We start from the raw sequence: 19,832 nt of genomic DNA, 5'->3' as shown, positions 1-19,832 counted from the left end.
CTATTTTCATTTATAATTTGACAGGTCTCAGGAGGACCAGTCCAACAAGCAACATATTGTATTTGATCCTATTATATCATGTATATTCTGTATGTGTGCTGTGTATTTGATATTTTGCTGCTGAAACACTGTATTTTCCCATTTTTGGGATCAATAAAAATCTATCTATCTATCTATAGATCTATCTATCTATCTATCTATCTATCTATCTATCTATCTATCTATCTATCTATCTAACAAGAGTTTACAATATTTTCTATCAGGTAGACTTAAATGCAGACCTGGAAATTAATTTAAATAATGTAAATGTGAATCTACAATGTCTGGACTGTTGCTAATGAAAACAAGAAGAATGTAAAAAGAGATTGTCTATTATTGTGTATTAGGCTATTATGTGAATTCAGCTGAATATTGCCTCATATATAGTTTAGCTTTTATAAATAAAATATGAAATACATATTAAATAAAATCCTTGCTATGTCTATTTTGTCAAATCTCCAAAATTGATCCTTAAAAAAATCCAGAAAAAGTAAGTTACATTTCTAAAACTCCACGTAGTCCACCTTAACACCAAAAAAAAATATCAGACGACTTTAAAAATGAAAACTGAGGGGGCTCGGCCGAGTGACGTCTCTCCCGCTGATTTGTTGTATTTTCGAGGTATGCGGGTATGCAAATGAGCGAGGTAGACTCGTGGAAACCAGTATGTGACGTCAGTTCCCCTATTCGCAGAGAGCGAAACAACATGGCGATAGAGTCGAGTGGACGGAGGTTTACGCTAACTTTATTAATTTTTGTGTGCGTTTTTGCGGGCAGGCAGGCTAAGGAGGCGGTGGCGGAGTCAAGAGCCGCGCCCCGGATACTCGGTATGAGACTGGAAAGGAGCGAGACGCCGGCCAAGACCACAGAGAAAGGGGTAATTCAGGTGACCGAGGGCAGCGATACCTTATTTAGGTTCTACGGGCTTCACTTGCTCCCAAACAGCTCGGCGCTCATTAAGTTCACGGAACTTTACTCCAGCGATAAAGTGGATGATGCTGTCGGCCATAACATGACCCCCTTAAATAGGACTTGTCCCAAACTCACAGAGGATATAGAAGTGAAGGGGTCCATGGTGGTAACGAACCAAAACACCTCCGGGGTGGTCAGCCTCCGGATCAAGCAGCTCCGCAAAAGCGAGGCGGTGAAGGTGTTCGGCTTGTGCGTCCGCGACACCCAGGAGAAAGATGAGACGTGGTACATGCTGGACGATAAAGACGGCAGAGTGCGTGTAGTGGAGGTGGCGAAGTCCATGCTGCCCATCTGGCTGCAGGTGATCCTAATCGCCTTCCTGCTAGTGTTGTCCGGCATGTTCAGCGGGCTCAACCTGGGGCTGATGGCACTGGACCCAATGGAGCTCCGAATCGTGCAGAGCTGCGGCACCGATAAGGAGAAAAAGTACGCTCGGAAGATCGAGCCCATCCGCAGGAAGGGTAACTACTTGCTGTGCTCGCTGCTCCTCGGAAACGTCCTGGTCAACACCACCCTCACCATCCTCCTGGACGACCTCACCAAGTCCGGGATCGGCGCTGTGGTCTCCTCCACAGTCGGCATCGTTATTTTCGGCGAGATCGTCCCGCAGGCGCTGTGCTCCAGGCACGGTCTGGCAGTCGGGGCGAACACAATCCTTGTTACCAAGTTATTCATGCTGTTAACTTTCCCTCTGTCGTGGCCCATCAGCAAGCTCCTGGACTTCGTCCTGGGTCAGGAGATCGGCACCGTGTATAACCGGGAGAAGCTGGTCGGGATGCTGAAAGTCACCGAGCCGTACAATGACCTGGTGAAAGAGGAGCTAAACATGATCCAAGGCGCACTGGAGCTCAGGACCAAAACAGTGGAGGATGTCATGACGCCGGTCAGCAACTGCTTCATGATCCACAGCGACACCGTGTTGGACTTCAACACCATGTCCGAGATCATGGAGAGCGGATACACGAGGATACCTGTGTATGAGCAGGAGCGGTCCAACATCGTGGACATCTTGTATGTCAAGGACCTGGCTTTCGTTGACCCGGACGACTGCACCACACTCAAGACCATCACAAAATTCTATAACCATCCTGTCCACTTTGTCTTCCACGACACCAAGCTGGACTCCATGCTGGAGGAGTTTAAGAAAGGTTTGTGGAAATAATTTGATGTTGTCATGCAATTTAGAGACACCTTAAACGGTGTGATGATGATAAATTCACCTATTTCATTTTGTGGTTACTCCAAGACTGGTAGCAGGGATTTGTATCATGTGTGAATATTTTTTTTTTACCTGAAAAATACAGGAGTGACAGAAATATTGACACCATACAGTAACCTGCAGTTAGTTTTGACTAAGCTCAAAATATTTGCTTGTTTATGAGACTGTCAGAGGTTATGGTTGAACCTGATGCTTATTTTTAAGGCTTTAGTTTGTAGTAGTGTGTTATGATTACTGCTTGGCAAATGTCATCGGCAGATTACCTGATTTTGCGGTGAAGGATAAAACCTAAAAAGCAGCTGCATAGGTCTTTGATATCACAGTGAGTTCAGTCTGGCACAGTGATCTACGAGGCTGTGTTTAAACAAGGAGGTTATAGCTGAGCTTGACCTTTGACCTCTTTTGTGGAGTAGGGTCAGCAATGAGCACAAGTTCCCATCTTGGGGATCAGTATTATGTGGATTTATTCTGCCTGCAACACAGCATAATTTGTTTTAAATGTATTGGTTATATTAATATATGTTTTTTATTTTAGGCATTTTGCTGATGCTCTTATCCAAAGTGTCAGGATAAAGTTCAGCCTCTTGCAATGAAACTGACAAGAAACGGCCATGGTTACAATGTGCATCGAGCATTTTATAAGAAGACAGTCTCTGTTCACCAGACTCTTTTGGGTTTTGAGTATTTGATGTCAAAGTCATAATTAGTTTCAAATTTAAAACTGCTAGTATTTACTCTGAGTTTCGGGCGGGATACTAAGTTGAGCTGCCATCTTTATCAGTTACTACATTCAGCCTGTAGACATTCTTGGTGGGATTACAAAAAGACAGCGTAGGTTTATTTCTTACAATCCAAACCAACCAAGGTAAGCAAACACAGCGTTGTTAGTCTAAAGCCGCGTTTCTGACTAAAATGACTCGGCTGAGAAGTGGCGTTGAGGCTTTGTAAGCAATCAAAAGCAACCTCAGTCGTGTTTTTGCGATTGGTGATATCAAAAACACGTTCCCGTTTGGCTTTGCTGCTTTTCCTCTTTCAAATCACTCACACAAATACACACGTATGTGCACACTCCCTGTCTCAGGAGGACATACACACACTGACGCCATACCCCGCTGGGATATATTTTTCCTCTTTCAGGCATCTCCCATCGAGGTCACAGACAGTAGACACCCTTGCTGTGTCTATGTCTTAGCACAGTAAGGAATTAGACTTTCTTTCTCAGTAGTAGCATCAGTATCCGAATGTAAGACGTAGTAAAGGTAAAAACATCCCTAAACTTTGTCGGCAGCATCTCAACTAACTGTCTCTTAATTCACATGTTTCAGCGTCACTTATCTCAGATCAGCTGCTGTGGATTGACCTTTGAGTTGCTGTAGTGGTGCACGGTGTTGTTGTGTGACATTTAGCCAAGAAAAGGGCCCTGCGGCTCATCTAAGTAATGCTGGCGAGGTGGGAGGGTTTGGCAACAAGTCCGGCTTCACAGAGAGTTGAAAACAATCTATGTTGGCTCAAAGCTCGACAGGGAGATTTACTGCAAGTAATTATGAGAATAAACTCAGTTGTTGTGTATAACGTGTGGAGAAAAGTGTTAGCCTAAGTATTGAAATGTAGAAATAACCAGCGGCAGAACGACATTACAGCAATATTAACCTCATTTGGACGATGATGAATTGAGAAAGGAGAAGAATACTTACGATTCGTCAAGTACTTAATTCACACAAGAGTGTACAAAAAAAAGGCTTTGCCGTGCTGTTATTTTCATAAAACTATTTACTTTGGGCAATGCAACTGCTTGGTCCCTTCAAGCTGTACTGTGAAATAAATCAGAACAGATTGAAACCCTAATGTTTTGGAATATTTGCAAAATGACAGCCACATAGAGCATGACATAAATATTGGAGTTAGATATTATGGGAAAAGTCATGAAATGATGTGACATTGTGTGTATGGGGCATCTGTAGCAGGTACCAGTGCATATGGGCAGCTCCAATCTCAACTCATTTCAACAGCAACAGCAATACAACAATATCTCAACAGCATATTGTTTTAGCTGGATCAGTGCAGTCAGTCTAAATGTAGTCAGTGTTTTCACTTATAGTCAGTTAACCAACACTTTTAATCCCGTTTTTCTTAACACAGTGTGTCTGGTAGCTTAACAAACGATGAGTACAGCCAGACATAGAGCCAGTGCCATATTGTTTATGTAAAGGGGCTTTTACTCCAAAAAGATCTGACACCTTAAAGGTACAAATCTGCAGGTAAATAAACTAGGAACTATTAACAATAACAACAACCTGTCATTTCCTTTTAAAGCAGCATGTTTTCTTCTAATGTTAAGTGTAATAAAGACTTCTTTGTATGAGAAACTAACATTGGGTGGGATATCTGTGAGTCACCTGTGTAAAATGTAGGCCTACTTCTATGAAGCTTATAATTTGATGAGGGGAAAAAGTCCCAAATCTTGAGACGAGTATGAGAAATGCAGGGTTGAAATGTAACTCAGAATCTTGAAATCCTTCTAGGCTTGTTGCATGTGAGAGCAGATCTGTGTACAAAAACACAGCACCGAGTACTCTGTTCCAAAGAAGTTGCAAAAAATGATTTTTTGCTACCACGTCAGCCTCCACGCTGAGGCCGTGTTGACGTGGTAACGACGCCCCCTCCCCTGACTCTCCCCTGACCTGACACGCCGCCTACATCTCAAGTTCCTCTCACTTGCCGCTTGGCATCAGTTACCACGGTGATGGCGGCATCCAACAGCGTCAGTATGTGTACACAAACTCTTTAGGTTGGGCTCTCTATAATCAAATCTGCTCTGTCAGCGCACGACTGTTTACTTTTGAAGTTCAGTTCTGTATTGATAGCTGTAGAAGTCATCAATACTTTATATTCTGACATTTCTCCTTCTCTGTGTGTGTGTGTGTGTGTGTGTGTGTGTGTGTGTGTGTGTGTGTGTGTGTGTGTGTGTGTGTGTGTGTGTGTGTGTGTGTGTGTGTGTGTGTGTGTGTGTGTGTGTGTGTGTGTGTGTGTGTGTGCGCGCGCGCGCGTGCAACAGCCTTTTCAGTCAACATGATGTGACCTTTTTAGATGAGATGAAATTTTAATGAGACTCTGGCTGTCATTGCAGGAAATAGTAACCTCATACAGAAAACAAAAATGTAAGAAAAATAAACTTTATTTTTATATATGTTACGTAATAATAGAACAGGGTGTGGATTATATAAAATAGTCGTGCACGTTGTAGAGCATTTGAGATTTTCTAAAATTACTAATAAAATATAGACGCCGCCTATTTGTGCCTTTCCTGTACTTATCATTACTTGCAGGGAGGTTTAAATTCATGCAATCTGGACATCATTTAGAAAACACACAAACACAAGTGAACCATGAATTCACTGTAGGCACATCACACTCTGTCAACAGACCGTCACATGTTGTTCCCTCAAGCAGCGTGTCATATTAGCCTACATTTTGGCCTCAGGGACTATAGGATCAAGGAAACACGTGCAAGACAATCTTTCCTTTGTATCTTTTTATACTAGTTCTACCGATTTTCTTTCTTATTGATGACGATATTAAGGAAGGCACAGCCCAAACAGTGTGGCTGTAGTAAAAAAACAAACAATTTCATCAATTAGTTGATTTACTAATTTTTTATTTTATTTTAAAGTGCTCATATTATGCTTTTTGGCTTTTCCCCCTTCCTTTATTGTGTTATATATCTTTTTTTGTGCATGTAATAGGTTAACAAAGTGAAAAAGCCCAAAGTCCACCCCAAAGGGACTTACCATCTCCAACAGAAAACACTGTTCACAAACTGCTCCAAACAGCTCTATTGTAGTCCAGCCTTTACTTCCGTGACGAACGTGCATCACTTTGTAACACGTTATAATGCTCGCCTAGCTGCTAGCGTGGCACTCCCTCATACTCTGCTTCTGACTGGCTAGCAGTGCTTACCTAGCTACTGTGCATTTGCGACTCTGAACTAAAACAGCTAAAACAGAGAGCTCAACACTAGGGCTGGGAGATATGGAGAAAATCAAATATCACGATATTTTTGACCAAATACCTCTATATACGATACTCGATACCGCAACGATATTGTAGTGTTGACTATCGGTGCTTTCACAAAATATTTACACAATGAGATTTTTGATCAATAATCATCAGTAATGTGGATATAATAAGTACAACAAAATATGTTTTTTGAAAATGAAACTACATAAACCTATTCTGGTACAACCTCTAAATACAATTATGAGCCTGAAAATGAGCGTAATATGAGCACTTTAAGTATTTATTAGGCAAAAATGCCCAAATTCTAAGGGACAAGCTTCTTAAGTGTTGAAATGTTTTGGTTTTCTTGATCTTCTATGATATTAAACTATTTGGGTTTTGGACTAGGACAAAACAAGACATTTGGATATTTCAACTGGGGCTTTAAGGAATTGCAATTGCTAGGACAGCTAGGTGGGGAGAGAGAGGGGAAAGACATGCAGGAAATTGTCACAGGTCGGATTCGAACCCTGGACCTCTGCGTCGAGGCATAAATCTCTCAGTACATGTGCGCCTGCTCTACCACCGAGCCAACCCGGCCACGCAATGAGCATTTTTTAAATCAAACTATTATTCTGTTAATCAGCAAAATAATCAACCGATCTATCGCTAATGAAAATTATCGTTAGTTTCAGCCCTAGGGAAACACACAGCCAATGGTTATCTATAAAGATAACAATGTTACCGTTAACAACAGCTCCCATGTGCTAGCACTAAATGCTATACATGTGTACATCAAGTAAGCATGATGTTTATCCTTGTGGTCCTTTTTAAAGTCACTCATTCAAAAATCAGTTTAGCAAACATTTGTTTTTTTTGCCTACCACCATTAGATTTTAAATCAAGTAAACAATTAGTTTTTCTTGCATTGGAGAAATTAGAATATTTAGGCCTGTCTGCCAAAACTTTAATGTGTTGTTAAAAATGCAATATCACAAGACACAATACATATTATCAAGTGTTGTTTAGACTTCCTGGTTATTTTTGTATACATTTTAGTTGTAATAACTGGACTTCTTTGCACTATTTATTTTGATTAGTGAAACTACATTAGATAGGATGTGAGTAAGTATGCAGGTCTTAGACTAGACTAAACACAGCATTGCTATTGGAATGTGCCTCTCAGGAAATTAACTGCCTTGTGTTTCGTTTGCGATTGTCAGGACCGTCTGCATTGTCTGCTGTTTATCAGTGTTTTGGCACTTATCTGGCCACCCCGCCTAGCCTTTAGGACCCGGTTATGTGTGCTACGGTACGTTTTTGTTAGGTAGCACATCTCAAAAACAGTCAGCAGGTTTCAGTGGAAGTTTCACTGCCCCTTCAGATTCTTAGACTGTGAGATGAGTACTGTAGACTCTCTCACACACACACACACACACACACACACACACACACACACACACACACACACACACACACACACACACACACACACACACACACACACACACACACTTCTGCTCCCATTTAGGATGAAACTGAGCTTGTGGCACTCCCTGTCACATGCATACATTTGCAATACATCACCTTTATTTAATATTTATTAATAAAACTCTAATCTCAACCTTTAACCCAGAGCTGTGAACTTGACTCTTTGAGAAGCCGGGAGCCCAGACATATTTACTCTGTCTGTCTCTTTTTAAGTGTAAGAGAACACAGAGATTTATAACTCTGAGTAAAGATTACCCAATCTCAGCCTAGCAAGGTTGTCACAGGGTAGACCTGAATCTCCACTCCTCCTTTTAAATAATAGGTGGGTTTCTCTCCCTCACTCACTCTTCCCCCTATCTCTCCCTCCAATTATCTTGTTTCTCTCTGCCCATCTGTCCTTGTTCTTCTGTTTTTTTTGTTTCATCTATCTGAAAAGAACAGTTTGAGTCACTTATGGCAGTGATTTGAATGTGATCAAATACCTAAAATCTTTATTGCTGCAAGGGAAAAAATATTTTTTTCGAAAGCAGTTGTCAGGTTATGTAACACACCACTATGTTCACATTAGCGCTGGATGTATGCCAGTAAAGTAAAAACAGGGGTGACTCGCAAAACGGGAATCTTCCAGATAATTCAAAACCTCCTGGAAAACATTGTCAAATCCCTCCTGAGGCTGGAAATAGACCATGCAGTTGAGGCATCATGCTTTGTTTTTAACTGTTAAAGGTTCAGGAGTTTGGAGAGAGCCTTTGAGTTCCTAACTCCCCATATTTGCTCATTTATTCACTATGTACGTGTATCTGATGGTGGAAACCCGTCCCCCTGGCATAACCCTGCCCATTTTTTCACAAAATTCTTGTTTTCTCTATTATTTCAGACATTTTGTAATCAACGATTGAATCAAATTGAACCATAAAAAAGATATATGGAGTCAATTTCTTCAGCTTTTAAAAAAAATCTGAAACTCATTACATTTGTGGGACAAATTCAGATCGGAACACTTAAACTGGAATGTTTAGATGCTTTGTTGTGCATGTGGCTTCCACAACACATTGTTTAGAGCAGGGTTAGCATTCAAAGTGTGTTAGACACAATATATCCATTGGCATGAGAAAACTGTTGCATCCTCGAAAAGAGACATAATTCAAATGAAGCATTAGTTAAGAAGTGGATCGGTCTAACGCCAAAGAGATGATGGATGAGTATCTTAAAAAGAGAAATACCATTTTGTGTCTTCTTCATATAAAGGCCATGAAGACTATACTTGGCTGAACGTGTGTGTGTGTGTGTGTGTGTGTGTGTGTGTGTGTGTGTGTGTGTGTGTGTGTGTGTGTGTGTGTGTGTGTGTGTGTGTGTGTGTGTGCGTGCGTGTGCGCTATTTGACTTTGACTTTTTAAGAGACAACCCCTCAGGTGTTCTGCTGAGTCACACAGAGTAAAATGACACACCATCTTTCTCTCACTTACACTTGTATCAGCTCACTTCCCTTTCTTTAGTGCTCCGGTTTCATTTATGGAAGATGAAAACTGAATGATTGATTCAGGTCTGCAACCAACGTTTTACTTTCACTGTTACATGTGGCAGCTTCTAAAACACTCCATAATCTAAAAGACAGACAGATAATTCTTTTATCTCTTAAATAGGTTCAGTGCCAGCTAAGAAAGTATATTCTTGCTTTGGCTGCTGCTATTTTTAGGCTATAAAGTACATTTTGTTTGACAAGAAGCACATTTTTGTCATTGAGTGTCTCACCATCTTCCTTAGCAGATGAGGTTTGCACATACACGGAATTGTAAATTGTTTTGTTGAATTGTAAGTTTCCATTTTTCTGAGCATGTTCAGGACTTTTTGTCCATCTGGCTTAAAAATTGAGATTGAAAGTTTCATGCTTGATCTTGGGAATTATTAACACCACTATTGGTGGCCCTAGACTGCACAGACCTTTACTCTGCCTCATCAAGACTCATACAATCAGCAGCTGGAAATCAGTGCCAGACAGTTTTCTCTCTCATTCTCTCACTTCTTATCAGCCGCCTGCTGCTTCTCTCTCTTTTCCTGTCTTGTCATCGTAGCTCAAAGTGCTGACTGTGCAGTCACACTCCTCTCAACTTCAACATTTAGTGTGTGCTTTTTGTGTGTGTGTCACACACCAACACTTCCAGACTTGTGTGCCATAATCAGTCAGCATGAAGAAAAAGCAGCTCAGCCCAAATTTCTTGATGTCTTAAGCTGTTTACACACCAACCAGACGGCCAACCGTCGGCAGAAAAGGCAGTTGGACTGATCAGTCTCCCCGAGTTGGTCAAAAAAATGCATCAAAACACACCGAAGAGACGAGACCTAATACGTCTCCATAACAGCAGGTGGCACTGATCTGTATTGTTGCCCAAAAAATGAAAACTGGCAGCTGATTGGACGAACGCATCACGTGGGTTTGTTTTCTCCGGAAATTCAAAGCCAGACTGTCATGGCGGCTCGTTCAGAATACGATCTCATATTGTACTAAAATAGTTCACCGAAACGTGTTTCTGAAAACATTTTAAGCGAGAAATAGGCCGTGCAGTTGCTGAATCTGTCTTCATTTCAGCTCGACAAAGGTCAGTTTAAAAGATTTTCGTCAGATTTTGAGAGACTCTAGTCACGCTCATTCTGCTCCCCGTTTCCGAATTAGCACTCTACCAATCAGATGGGTCATTTGAGTCCAACTGCCGGCAGTGCCCGCCCCGGCGATTATACATGTCGAATCGGCCAAATTGAAGGCAGACGGCCCCTTGGACGGACGACGGCACGGAACACACCGAACAGACTCGAGTCACTGACCTCGCCAGACGGTCTGACGGCCGATTATCGGCTCTATGTGTCCGGGCCTTTAAACACAAGCACACTGAGCCTTGTCTGTTTGTTTGAACGGAGGTTTTGCTACACATCATATTACAACGAAATATAAACGTAGTAGCGGGATCCCTCACATGTTAAAAACTATTTTGGATAAGCATATCGGCTCGAGGCGTTTTTAGTTTCAGATTGTTTTGGCAACTGGGCCAGTTTGGTATCTATGTTTTGGTGCCATAACCAAACATATATCAATGGATTAAGTGATGCAAAGAGAATCCATTGCCAACTCTTTTAAAAATTGATGAGTCGTCGTTGAAGTTGTTAGAACTATGCCAAGCATTCTACACCTTTGACAATGTGAGGATTAGCTGCTCTACTCTGTTGTATATTATGGGGGCTGTAGGTTGGACAAAACAAGACATTTGAAGAAGTCACTCTGGGACGATAAATCAAATAATCGAGAAAATTATAGACAGATGTTTGATTGTGAAAATAATCTTCAGTTGCTTGCAAACCTAGATTGGTTCTTTAATAACCTCTTAGAGTTGTAAAATCCTGACTCATAGGTGAATAAACTGCTATGCACTATCTTGGTGTCTGATAAACCTTCCAACCTGGTTTATATTTCATCTCCTCACTGATACTCTTTGGCAGCATGTCAAACTATTGGATTTTTCTTTTTTTAATGCAATGCTATTCTAAGTCTGAATTCAGCCTTAAACTTAACACGTCACCGCCTCTGCTGTAGCCAAAAGTGGTGAGCATGTCGACGTGAGATGCAGGAAAGTAGTTTTGTTTCTAAAACAATCAGTAATAAATCTGCTAAGCAAAATATAGCCATTTCTTTGCAGCCCTACTGAGCAGATTTATCCTCAAAGGGCTCCAGTTTTAGCTGGAAAAACAGGTTAGAAGAGCTTGACCTGTCCCGCACAATAAGAGATTGTGTGTGTGTGTGTGTGTGTGTGTGTGTGTGTGTGTGTGTGTGTGTGTGTGTGTGTGTGTGTGTTCGCGCGTGCGTGTGCGTGTGCGCGCGCTGTTGACCCAAGTGTGTGTACATGTATGAGCATGCATATTTGTCACGGTGCGTTTTGTTTCATCTCCGCACAGCGCGCATGTTCTGCAGTCGACAGCAGCGGTCAGTGCTGCTGATATGTAGCTGGCTGGTTGGGTTTTGTGTGTGGGCGGTATGCGTGTGGCATTCCTTTCCCATACAGACCCATTGCTTTCACCCTTTTGTCGCCGATGTTTCATGTCAACAAACTGGCCGGCTCGCAGGCTTGTGACGGAAGAGCCAGAGGGCAGAGAAACAAACTGGAGGGTCACCCGACCTGCTGGGAATCTCTGTGTGTTCAATTAATGATGAAAGGAAACTGAGAAAAGCAAACAAATCTTCACATATTAAAAGCTGTCAACGGGTAATCAACTACAGAAACGGACTCAACACTCTTCCTTAACTAAAACCACTACATCACACACAAAACTGCAACCTGAAATAATGTGTGAAAATGGGTTGTTCACTTCCTTGGTAATGTTATGGTGTGTTCAGTCTAAAAGAGAAGCTGCACCTTAAAGCTCAGCAGAGTTTAGTGTTTGTGACAAAGGTCAGCCCGTTTCTCGGTTCCCCTTTCAGCAAATTGTTCTTCTCGGCTCTCACATGGTCTTCTGTGTCCTAGTTTTTAAGAAAATCTGTGGGTGATTTTCTTAGCACAAAATGTCTGCATTGGCGTTGCATAGTTTGAAGTAGAATTGACTGTACATAGAAAATATATCGTTTTTCCCATTTGTAGTTTCAGTAGACCTGTTTTGAGTCTGAAATTACCTGATTCGGTCAACATTGGTAGGTAGAGCATTGTCCTTTTGATAGCAGGATTGGTGGTTTGATCCCTGGCTTCTGAGCGATACACTGATGCCGTAAACACCCCTTGAGGTCGAATTCCCCACTCGGAAAGTCGGGAGAACGGCACCAACCCCCACCTCACAATCCAACGTGCCCACTCCACGCATCAACCGTAGTGAAAGCTGTATGAATGTGCTGTTTTTAGCACTTCTGTATTACTTTTGTCTCATTTAATTAGCCGTACACAGTACTGCCCATCTTCTGTAGACATGTTGCTACGGTGTTTGCACGTCCAAAATACCTCAACTGGTATTGTTTACAATGGTTAATCTGGCTAGAGGCCCTCTACACCCATTTTTCCGACGTGTAACTGGAAAGCGATCGACTCGGCTATGACGTCATTCCCAGTTCCGACCTCCGACTTCCGTGGTTATCGCAGCATGAACCCCAGTTGCTCCTGATTGTTGAGCCAGCACTTTTGCATGGTAGCTCTCTGCCATTTCCTTCTGGATGTGTGTGTAAATGAATGAATGAATGAAAGGCCCATTGTAAAACGGCTATATAAATGCCGTTCATTGTAACTTTATTTTGACTTTCAAATTCCCCTACACTGAAAATCCAAGGTGAAATTAAAGCTTGAAAACATGCACATATAATAAAAAGCTGAAAGCAGTTAATAAATGATTAGTAGACTAATTTATATGGTTTATATGAAAAAGTGACACGAGTGACGTCCAAGGTGACAAGTTATAAAGTCAAGGAGCACTGGAGGCAATCACTGTCACCTCAGTAGAACGGTTGAGGGATGGATTTTATACAAAAACAAAAACACTGTCCTGTCATGTCAGATTCTCAGTTTGATAAGTGACAGCTGTTCTTATTTCTGTGTGAGCCTGAGGTGAGCGTACTGCTCTAAAACACACATCTCAGCAGCTACAGACACACAGGAGCTGGGTGACTTTGTGGTTTTTTTAAATTGTAGACTCAGCTGACACAGGTCAAACACTGAATGCATGAGGCAGCTTGTACTTGGCTGAACCTCTGTGTGTGTGTGTGTGTGTGTGTGTGTGTGTGTGTGTGTGTGTGTGTTGTGTGTGTTTGTGTTTTTGTGTGGTTGTGTGTGGTTGTGTGTGTGTGTGCATGCCTGCCTGCCTGCCTGCTCTGAAGGAGTCAATTGACTCTCAAGTGACTCTCCAGTAACTGGGGGAGAGTATGTCCCCCGGGGTCCTACTTCCTCTAAAATATTGACTCAGCACCACAGGGAGAACACACACGCACACAGACTGTCTTTTCCATTACACCATATCTCTATTTTTGTTGCTACAGTTATCTCGGGTGGAATGAACAACAGTCAGCTAATGCACCTAATGTTATCACTTAAGATGCACGTGTTTTCAGGAAGTTAAAGTACCTATTTCATGCAATCTTCAAGGCACTTGCAGACCAGTTAATGTGTGGCCATCCAAGTGCTTGTCGCCATAAATAAGGTTCACAATTAGGGATGTCTCGATTTAATATTTGGTATCTGTAGACACTAAGAGCAGTAGACATTAGCAGAAGATAGGCAATGTTGATTACAAAAGTATCTGGCGCATTGAAATAATTTGAAACACAACCAAATTGATCCAAATACTGAAGGTCCTGATCAAAACTATTAAGTGGAACAGCTTGAATTAGTTATATGATACCGTATGAAGTTTAACTGGGAGAATGTGACGTGAAGCAATCGGCTGATTGTTTTATTAGCGAAGGCATATCACTCTGTTGAAGTTTTTGGAATTATAAACACTCTGGTTGTGCATTAGTCCACACATTTGTCATGGTAACCGGTGAAAGTGGTCGTCAGCAGCAGCTAAAAATGAGACCTGATTACCTGATATTTTGTACACTGCTCTTAATAAGTAAGAAAGAGGAAATATAACGGATTTGTAGACGTTGGAGTTTAGTAAATCTGTGTATTTTGTCAATCTTACTTATTGTTTCACTGGCATAACCAAATGTTCACACTAAGATCTGGTTGATTTCAACCAATACAGATCCATTTAAAACATGCCTGGATTGGCCCGATACTGATCCTTAGGATTCTTTTTGACAAGGGGGTGTCAATATGTTTAAAAATGCAAACAGACACTTGTTTTCCACCTAGCCGTGACTCCATTGGTGGTTTTGAACATGCATTTCTGTAGTCCACATTCCTCACATTAGCTACGTCCGCGGCACATGGTCACTGGATAATAAATATGTATTAAAACAGTGTGAGGGGACGACTGAATGTATTTCAGTCACTGGGATGTATGATGGTTTAACATGACAGTCAGTGAGCTCCTTTGATACCACGTGGGGTAATGAGAGTAACTGTGGCTCCGAGTGTGTCGGCCATTAATCGTAGGGTTGGCGGTGCGAACTTCGGCTCCTCTCTACGTGTAGAAGTGTCCTTCAGGATGAAACTAAACCCTGTGTTGAGCTTGAACAATGGGTTGATTAATCGATTCATTAATCAAAACTTACACGCCACTATTTAGTAAAACTACCAAACTTTTACTGTTCACAGCTTCTCAGCCTCAATGGTTGGTTTGCCTTCTCTCTTCCTTTTCTTATAAAATACTTTTTGTCAGAAAAAGTAAGCTGCTTGAAAACATCAGTCTGTGATGGTAAGTGTGAAAAGCACTTGTCACTATTTCAGACATGTTAAAGGCCAAATGATGAATGGATTTTTCAAAAAAGAAATTCTTGAATTGAACTTGGAATTAAAATGATCAGCAAGAACTGTTTGAGAATATACAATACATCATCTGCCAACCCCCACATCTCACGCCGTGACATCACAGACTCCCCCAGTAAAGGCGGCCTTGTTGGAAATGGATTCCTCAAAGTCCCTCTGCGCTATTCATGTAGTAAAACCAAGCAAGGTCAAAGCTGAGAATGTGTGTTTGTGTCATAGTGCCAGCAGCGGCCACTTTGCCAGGACACGCAGGAAGACATCAAGGACACACACACACACACACACACACACACACACACACACACACACACACACACACACACACACACACACACACACACACACACACACACACACACACCAAAGATAAAACACTTATAGCCTTTGGTCTTCTTTTAATTGCTGGTCATATGAGCTCTTTGTAAATCCCATTGATATGCTGCTCTCTTTTTGGAAACAAAGGCAGTCAATGGATCTTTCATTATTTCTCGCTCTCCCGTCTTCTTTTCTCTTGTTTTATGCTTTATCACGACTTAAATGGCTTGTGGTTAATGGGAGAGAATGAGAATAAAAAGTGTCTGTGTGGTGCAACGGATGCTTTTTTAAATACGGTTTTGACTGACAGTGAAGACTGCTCCTCCTATATATGAATCAAAGCGTCCTGCTGTTTAAATCTAATCCCTTAATTGTGTGTGTGTAGTTTAAACCAGTTGCTTGCATGTGTATTAACATATGTTTGTCTCGTTGGAGGGGAGGAAATTATCCACTTGGGGAACCAAACCCCCATATTTCCTCTTCTGAGTGTGTTACTCTGGCGCCATCATTAATAAAGGGCATCAGCGGGGACCATCTCTGCACTTGTTGGACACGAGTCTGCAGCTGGCCAGCGTCCATCTGTCATGGGAAGAGTTCAGCAGGTTGTGTCTTTGTGTAAATGTTTTTTGTGTGTTGTACAGTAACATTTGTGGCCAAGGTCCAGACACAACCCCAACTGTAATGACCTGTAACACATTAACAGGCTATTTGTGGTGCAAGCAGGGGACTGGGCAGATGGGTTATTGTTAGAACAGAGCTGCTATCCGATGGGAATCCATATTGATATGATTGTTTGTAATGATGTAGGGGCTCTGCCAGGTTTGTATGTTGGAGTGGATAGCTGGCCTAAATCACATCAGCTTTATGAGTCATGTAACCTGTGGCCCTGATCAAGAGCTTTCTTTGATATGATAAAAAAATTCAACAGCAATTGTACAAATAAGAATGCAAAAAGACCGTACACAATAATATTTTGAACAACCGACACAGCTTTGCATCACATGATCTCCTTATGCATGAGTATAAAAACTCATTGTGTTATATACGGTTTTATTTTGAAGCATAATGTGGAATAAAGCTGAGACGATGTTAAAGTGGCTATATGTAACTTTCAGTTTGTGTTGATTCTAGCGGCCGCATTGTTTTTTACGTATTGAATCGTAAGTTGAGTTTATCGTTACATCCCTAGTCGTGAGCTAAACCGGGTATCACTGTCACTGTGTCACGAGCCAAAGCAATAAGAGTTTGTTGTAGCAACCAACATAATAATAACTTAGATTTATATAGCACAGTTCATGAAACGGGGGCAAGGGAAAAGAAAATAGGAGGGCAACACAAACACGGACTGAAAAGAATTAAAAACCAGGCGCTGAATGGAACGGGATGTAATTTAATGTTGGCTACTGGCGTACAACCACATCAGGCATTGTAAGGTTATTTTATGAATGAAATAGACGTATTACATACCTGAGGGCCAATTTGGGCTTGGTTTTGAATCATTTACAATCCTGTAATTGTTTCCATCTGTTGAAAGTCAGACCTAGATTGACTCAGGTTTTTACCCGTCCGCTTTCAGTTGTTCTTCGTTTAATTTCCTTCTTTTCTGTGATGTTCCTGCCTCAGTATCAGCCATAACTACAACAGATAACTTCTCAAATAAAATTGAAATACAATTAGGCCTATATAAAGACATCTCCTGCTATCCTTTACCTGGCTGGATACACTAACGTAGGCTTTTCCGGTGTTACGCCGAAGTCTGTGACCCATCAGAATGTGTGACTGTAGCGCCGTCTACGTACCGTAAATCATTTTGTGACTGTAGCGGGAAAAATCGGATCCGGGCAAAGTCATTAATAAAAACTATATAAAAAATAGCATTATTTTTCCTATTAGTCTCATTTGCTGTTACAGGTCACTTATGATTATCTGATGAAAAATTACACAGTTTCGGAAACATTTAAAAGATACATATAGTTACTTTAAAGCTTCTGACATGACTGTAATGCTATCTTCATTACATTTTGACTTTGTTATCTAGCCATGCTTTGATCTCTTTGGCTTCTTTTTATATAGGATTAGTGTTGGTGCCATTTGTGCAGCAATTTATCAGAAGCAAAATCAAACCATCCAGCCTTACCTGGGTCTTAATCTGTTCATAAACAAAAAGAATCGGAGGATCGCCTGTTATCGTTAGAAAAGCATCTATAACCACATTTCTCCATTTTAGTTTACAGTGTTAAGAGTAATAGAATAGAGACAACATTTAATGTCCGCTGTATGGTTTTCATAGTTTACATTGACTGTTTCTCACCAAATTGTACTGTAGGCTTTCATAATCCAGTTCATTGTATTCCTTCTCTCATGCAACATTTGCCAAAACGTATTTGAAAGCCGTGAAACCTACATTGGAAAAAAAATCAACACAGATAAAATCCTCTATCAAATTTTATTGCGATATTGAAATAGGCTGTCCAATCCCAACGTGACATCATGACTTTGCGTAAACATACACACTACTTTCCTAAAGCCAAGAGGCGTGTTATCTGTACGCATTTTCAGCTGTCCGCGTGTATGTCTACGTTGTATACAGCTGACTGCAGTCTGCAACGTCTTTCTAAAGCCACGTGGTGTGTGGGGGTTGGGTTGAAAGGAGAACATGGTTGGGATCAGGAAAAGAAGAACAGGGTTGGGTTTAGGTTGAAAAGAAGAAACGGTTGGGATTAGGAAAAGAACAAACGTGGAAAGGAAAGATTCACACGACGAACACAAAGTAAACGCCACACGTGGGACGCGATTCCTGCTCTCCAGGGTGAAAGTCCCGTGTTTCACCCATCCACCACCCCGACCAACCTCTTTGTGTGGATTTTCGGCCTTTCATACGGCTTAATTCACACACAATTGCACGGTAATGTAAGTCAACGGAGGCCAAACGGCGTTAATAAACACGCGAAATAACGAGTATGCGTCTTTATAACACGCAAATCATGGCATATGATTTCATGACTTCATGAGATCAGTCTGCCAATCCAGAAACTTAATCAAGTGAATTAAATAGTTTACAAATCAAGGTTTTATTTAAAAAGGTTGGGTTTTGATCCAAGTTAATCAGTTCTGCTCATTCACGTGCAGCGTTGCCCAAAATGACCCAATGGAACAAGAAACAATGAAGTGATAGCTACAACAATACAGAATGGCAAACTCTCCCGACGGGTCCTGCATTGTTTACATCTGCGTGTGCTCTTCTTCTGCTTTTTATTTATGCATTGCTTACTTTTATGGTGTGTTACTTATGGCTGGGCAATATATCAATACTGTGTAAATACTTTGTGAAAGCACCAATAGTCAACCCAACAATATCGCTACAATATTGATATTGATGTATTTAGTCAAAAATATTGTGATATTTGATTTTCTCCGTATCGCCCAGCTCTGGTGTTCTAACGTTTGCAACTGTTGTCAAACATCAGTGGCAGAAATGCACATCACATCACTCATGCTCGTTGCGCTGATGTGTGTGTAGGGTAGATTTAAATAGTCCAGATGCTGATATATTTATCTTCTCTGATTGTTGGTACAAATTACCTGGCTAACAACATGTAGAAGAATAATCAGGGCAAACCTTTTGGTCCTATTCTTGCAACCCTACTTCTTGTGTACTGAATTGGAAGTTCTTGAGTAATGGATGGATTAATCAGATGAAAATCCCACTAATGATTCTCTTTGTCCCACTTTAGGAAAATCTCACCTGGCCATTGTCCAGAAGGTAAACAACGAGGGGGAAGGAGATCCCTTCTACGAGGTGTTGGGGTTGGTCACCCTCGAAGACGTCATTGAGGAGATCATTAAATCAGAGATTCTGGATGAATCGGACCTATACAGTGAGTTTGGCTTTTGTTTGTCACGTCTTATCACTAAGCATGTCTTTACTGTCAGTGCGGACAAGGCTATTTTCATTTCAATCTTTCAAACCAAACGTATTATTCACATTTGAAATAGTCTTTGCCCCACTTCCATTTAGTCGATGTCCCCAGAGTGTTTCATGACAGAGGAAAATGCTCTTGGAACTTGGATTTAGAATTTGTTTTCCAGTCCAAAAAAGCGCATGTGGCCCTCAATCATTTCGTTCATTATTGAACCACAATGGTGCAATTGGGTTTTAAATATTCTGGGTCCCTCTGCTATTTTGGGCCCTCTGCAGTCTACTCAGTGGTTAGATCGAACAGGTTTTAACTGATTTTGTCAGTCCATATGTACAGTATGTTCAGCTGATATTCCCTCATTCATTTCCAAAAGGGCTAATCCTAGAATAACTTTCTATTTCTATTTTGACGTTTGAAGAATAGCTTTGCTAAAGCAACACACATGTTAATTCCAGCCTGTTAAGGCTGCATTATTGTGCACTTGAC

General features: G+C 41.2%; 1 protein-coding gene across 2 annotated transcripts in view; it reads left to right on the top strand.

Moving 5' to 3' along the window:
- The first annotated feature begins 713 nt into the window (after nt 1–713).
- The window catches only part of LOC120560107 (metal transporter CNNM4), a 43,468-nt gene continuing 24,349 nt past the window's right edge, over nt 714–19,832 (top strand). For both annotated transcript variants that reach the window (XM_039802279.1, XM_039802278.1), the window contains exons 1-2: nt 714–2,159; nt 19,161–19,304. In XM_039802279.1, coding sequence (XP_039658213.1) covers nt 746–2,159; nt 19,161–19,304 — 1,558 coding nt within the window. In that variant the 5' untranslated portion in view covers nt 714–745. The remainder of the gene's footprint in view (nt 2,160–19,160; nt 19,305–19,832) is intronic.

The sequence above is a fragment of the Perca fluviatilis genome, chromosome 6 (assembly GCF_010015445.1).
Source record: "Perca fluviatilis chromosome 6, GENO_Pfluv_1.0, whole genome shotgun sequence".
NCBI classification, from domain to species: domain Eukaryota; kingdom Metazoa; phylum Chordata; class Actinopteri; order Perciformes; family Percidae; genus Perca; species Perca fluviatilis.
Note: the sequence above shows the minus strand (reverse complement) of the source record. Positions and strands in the feature narration are given on the sequence as shown.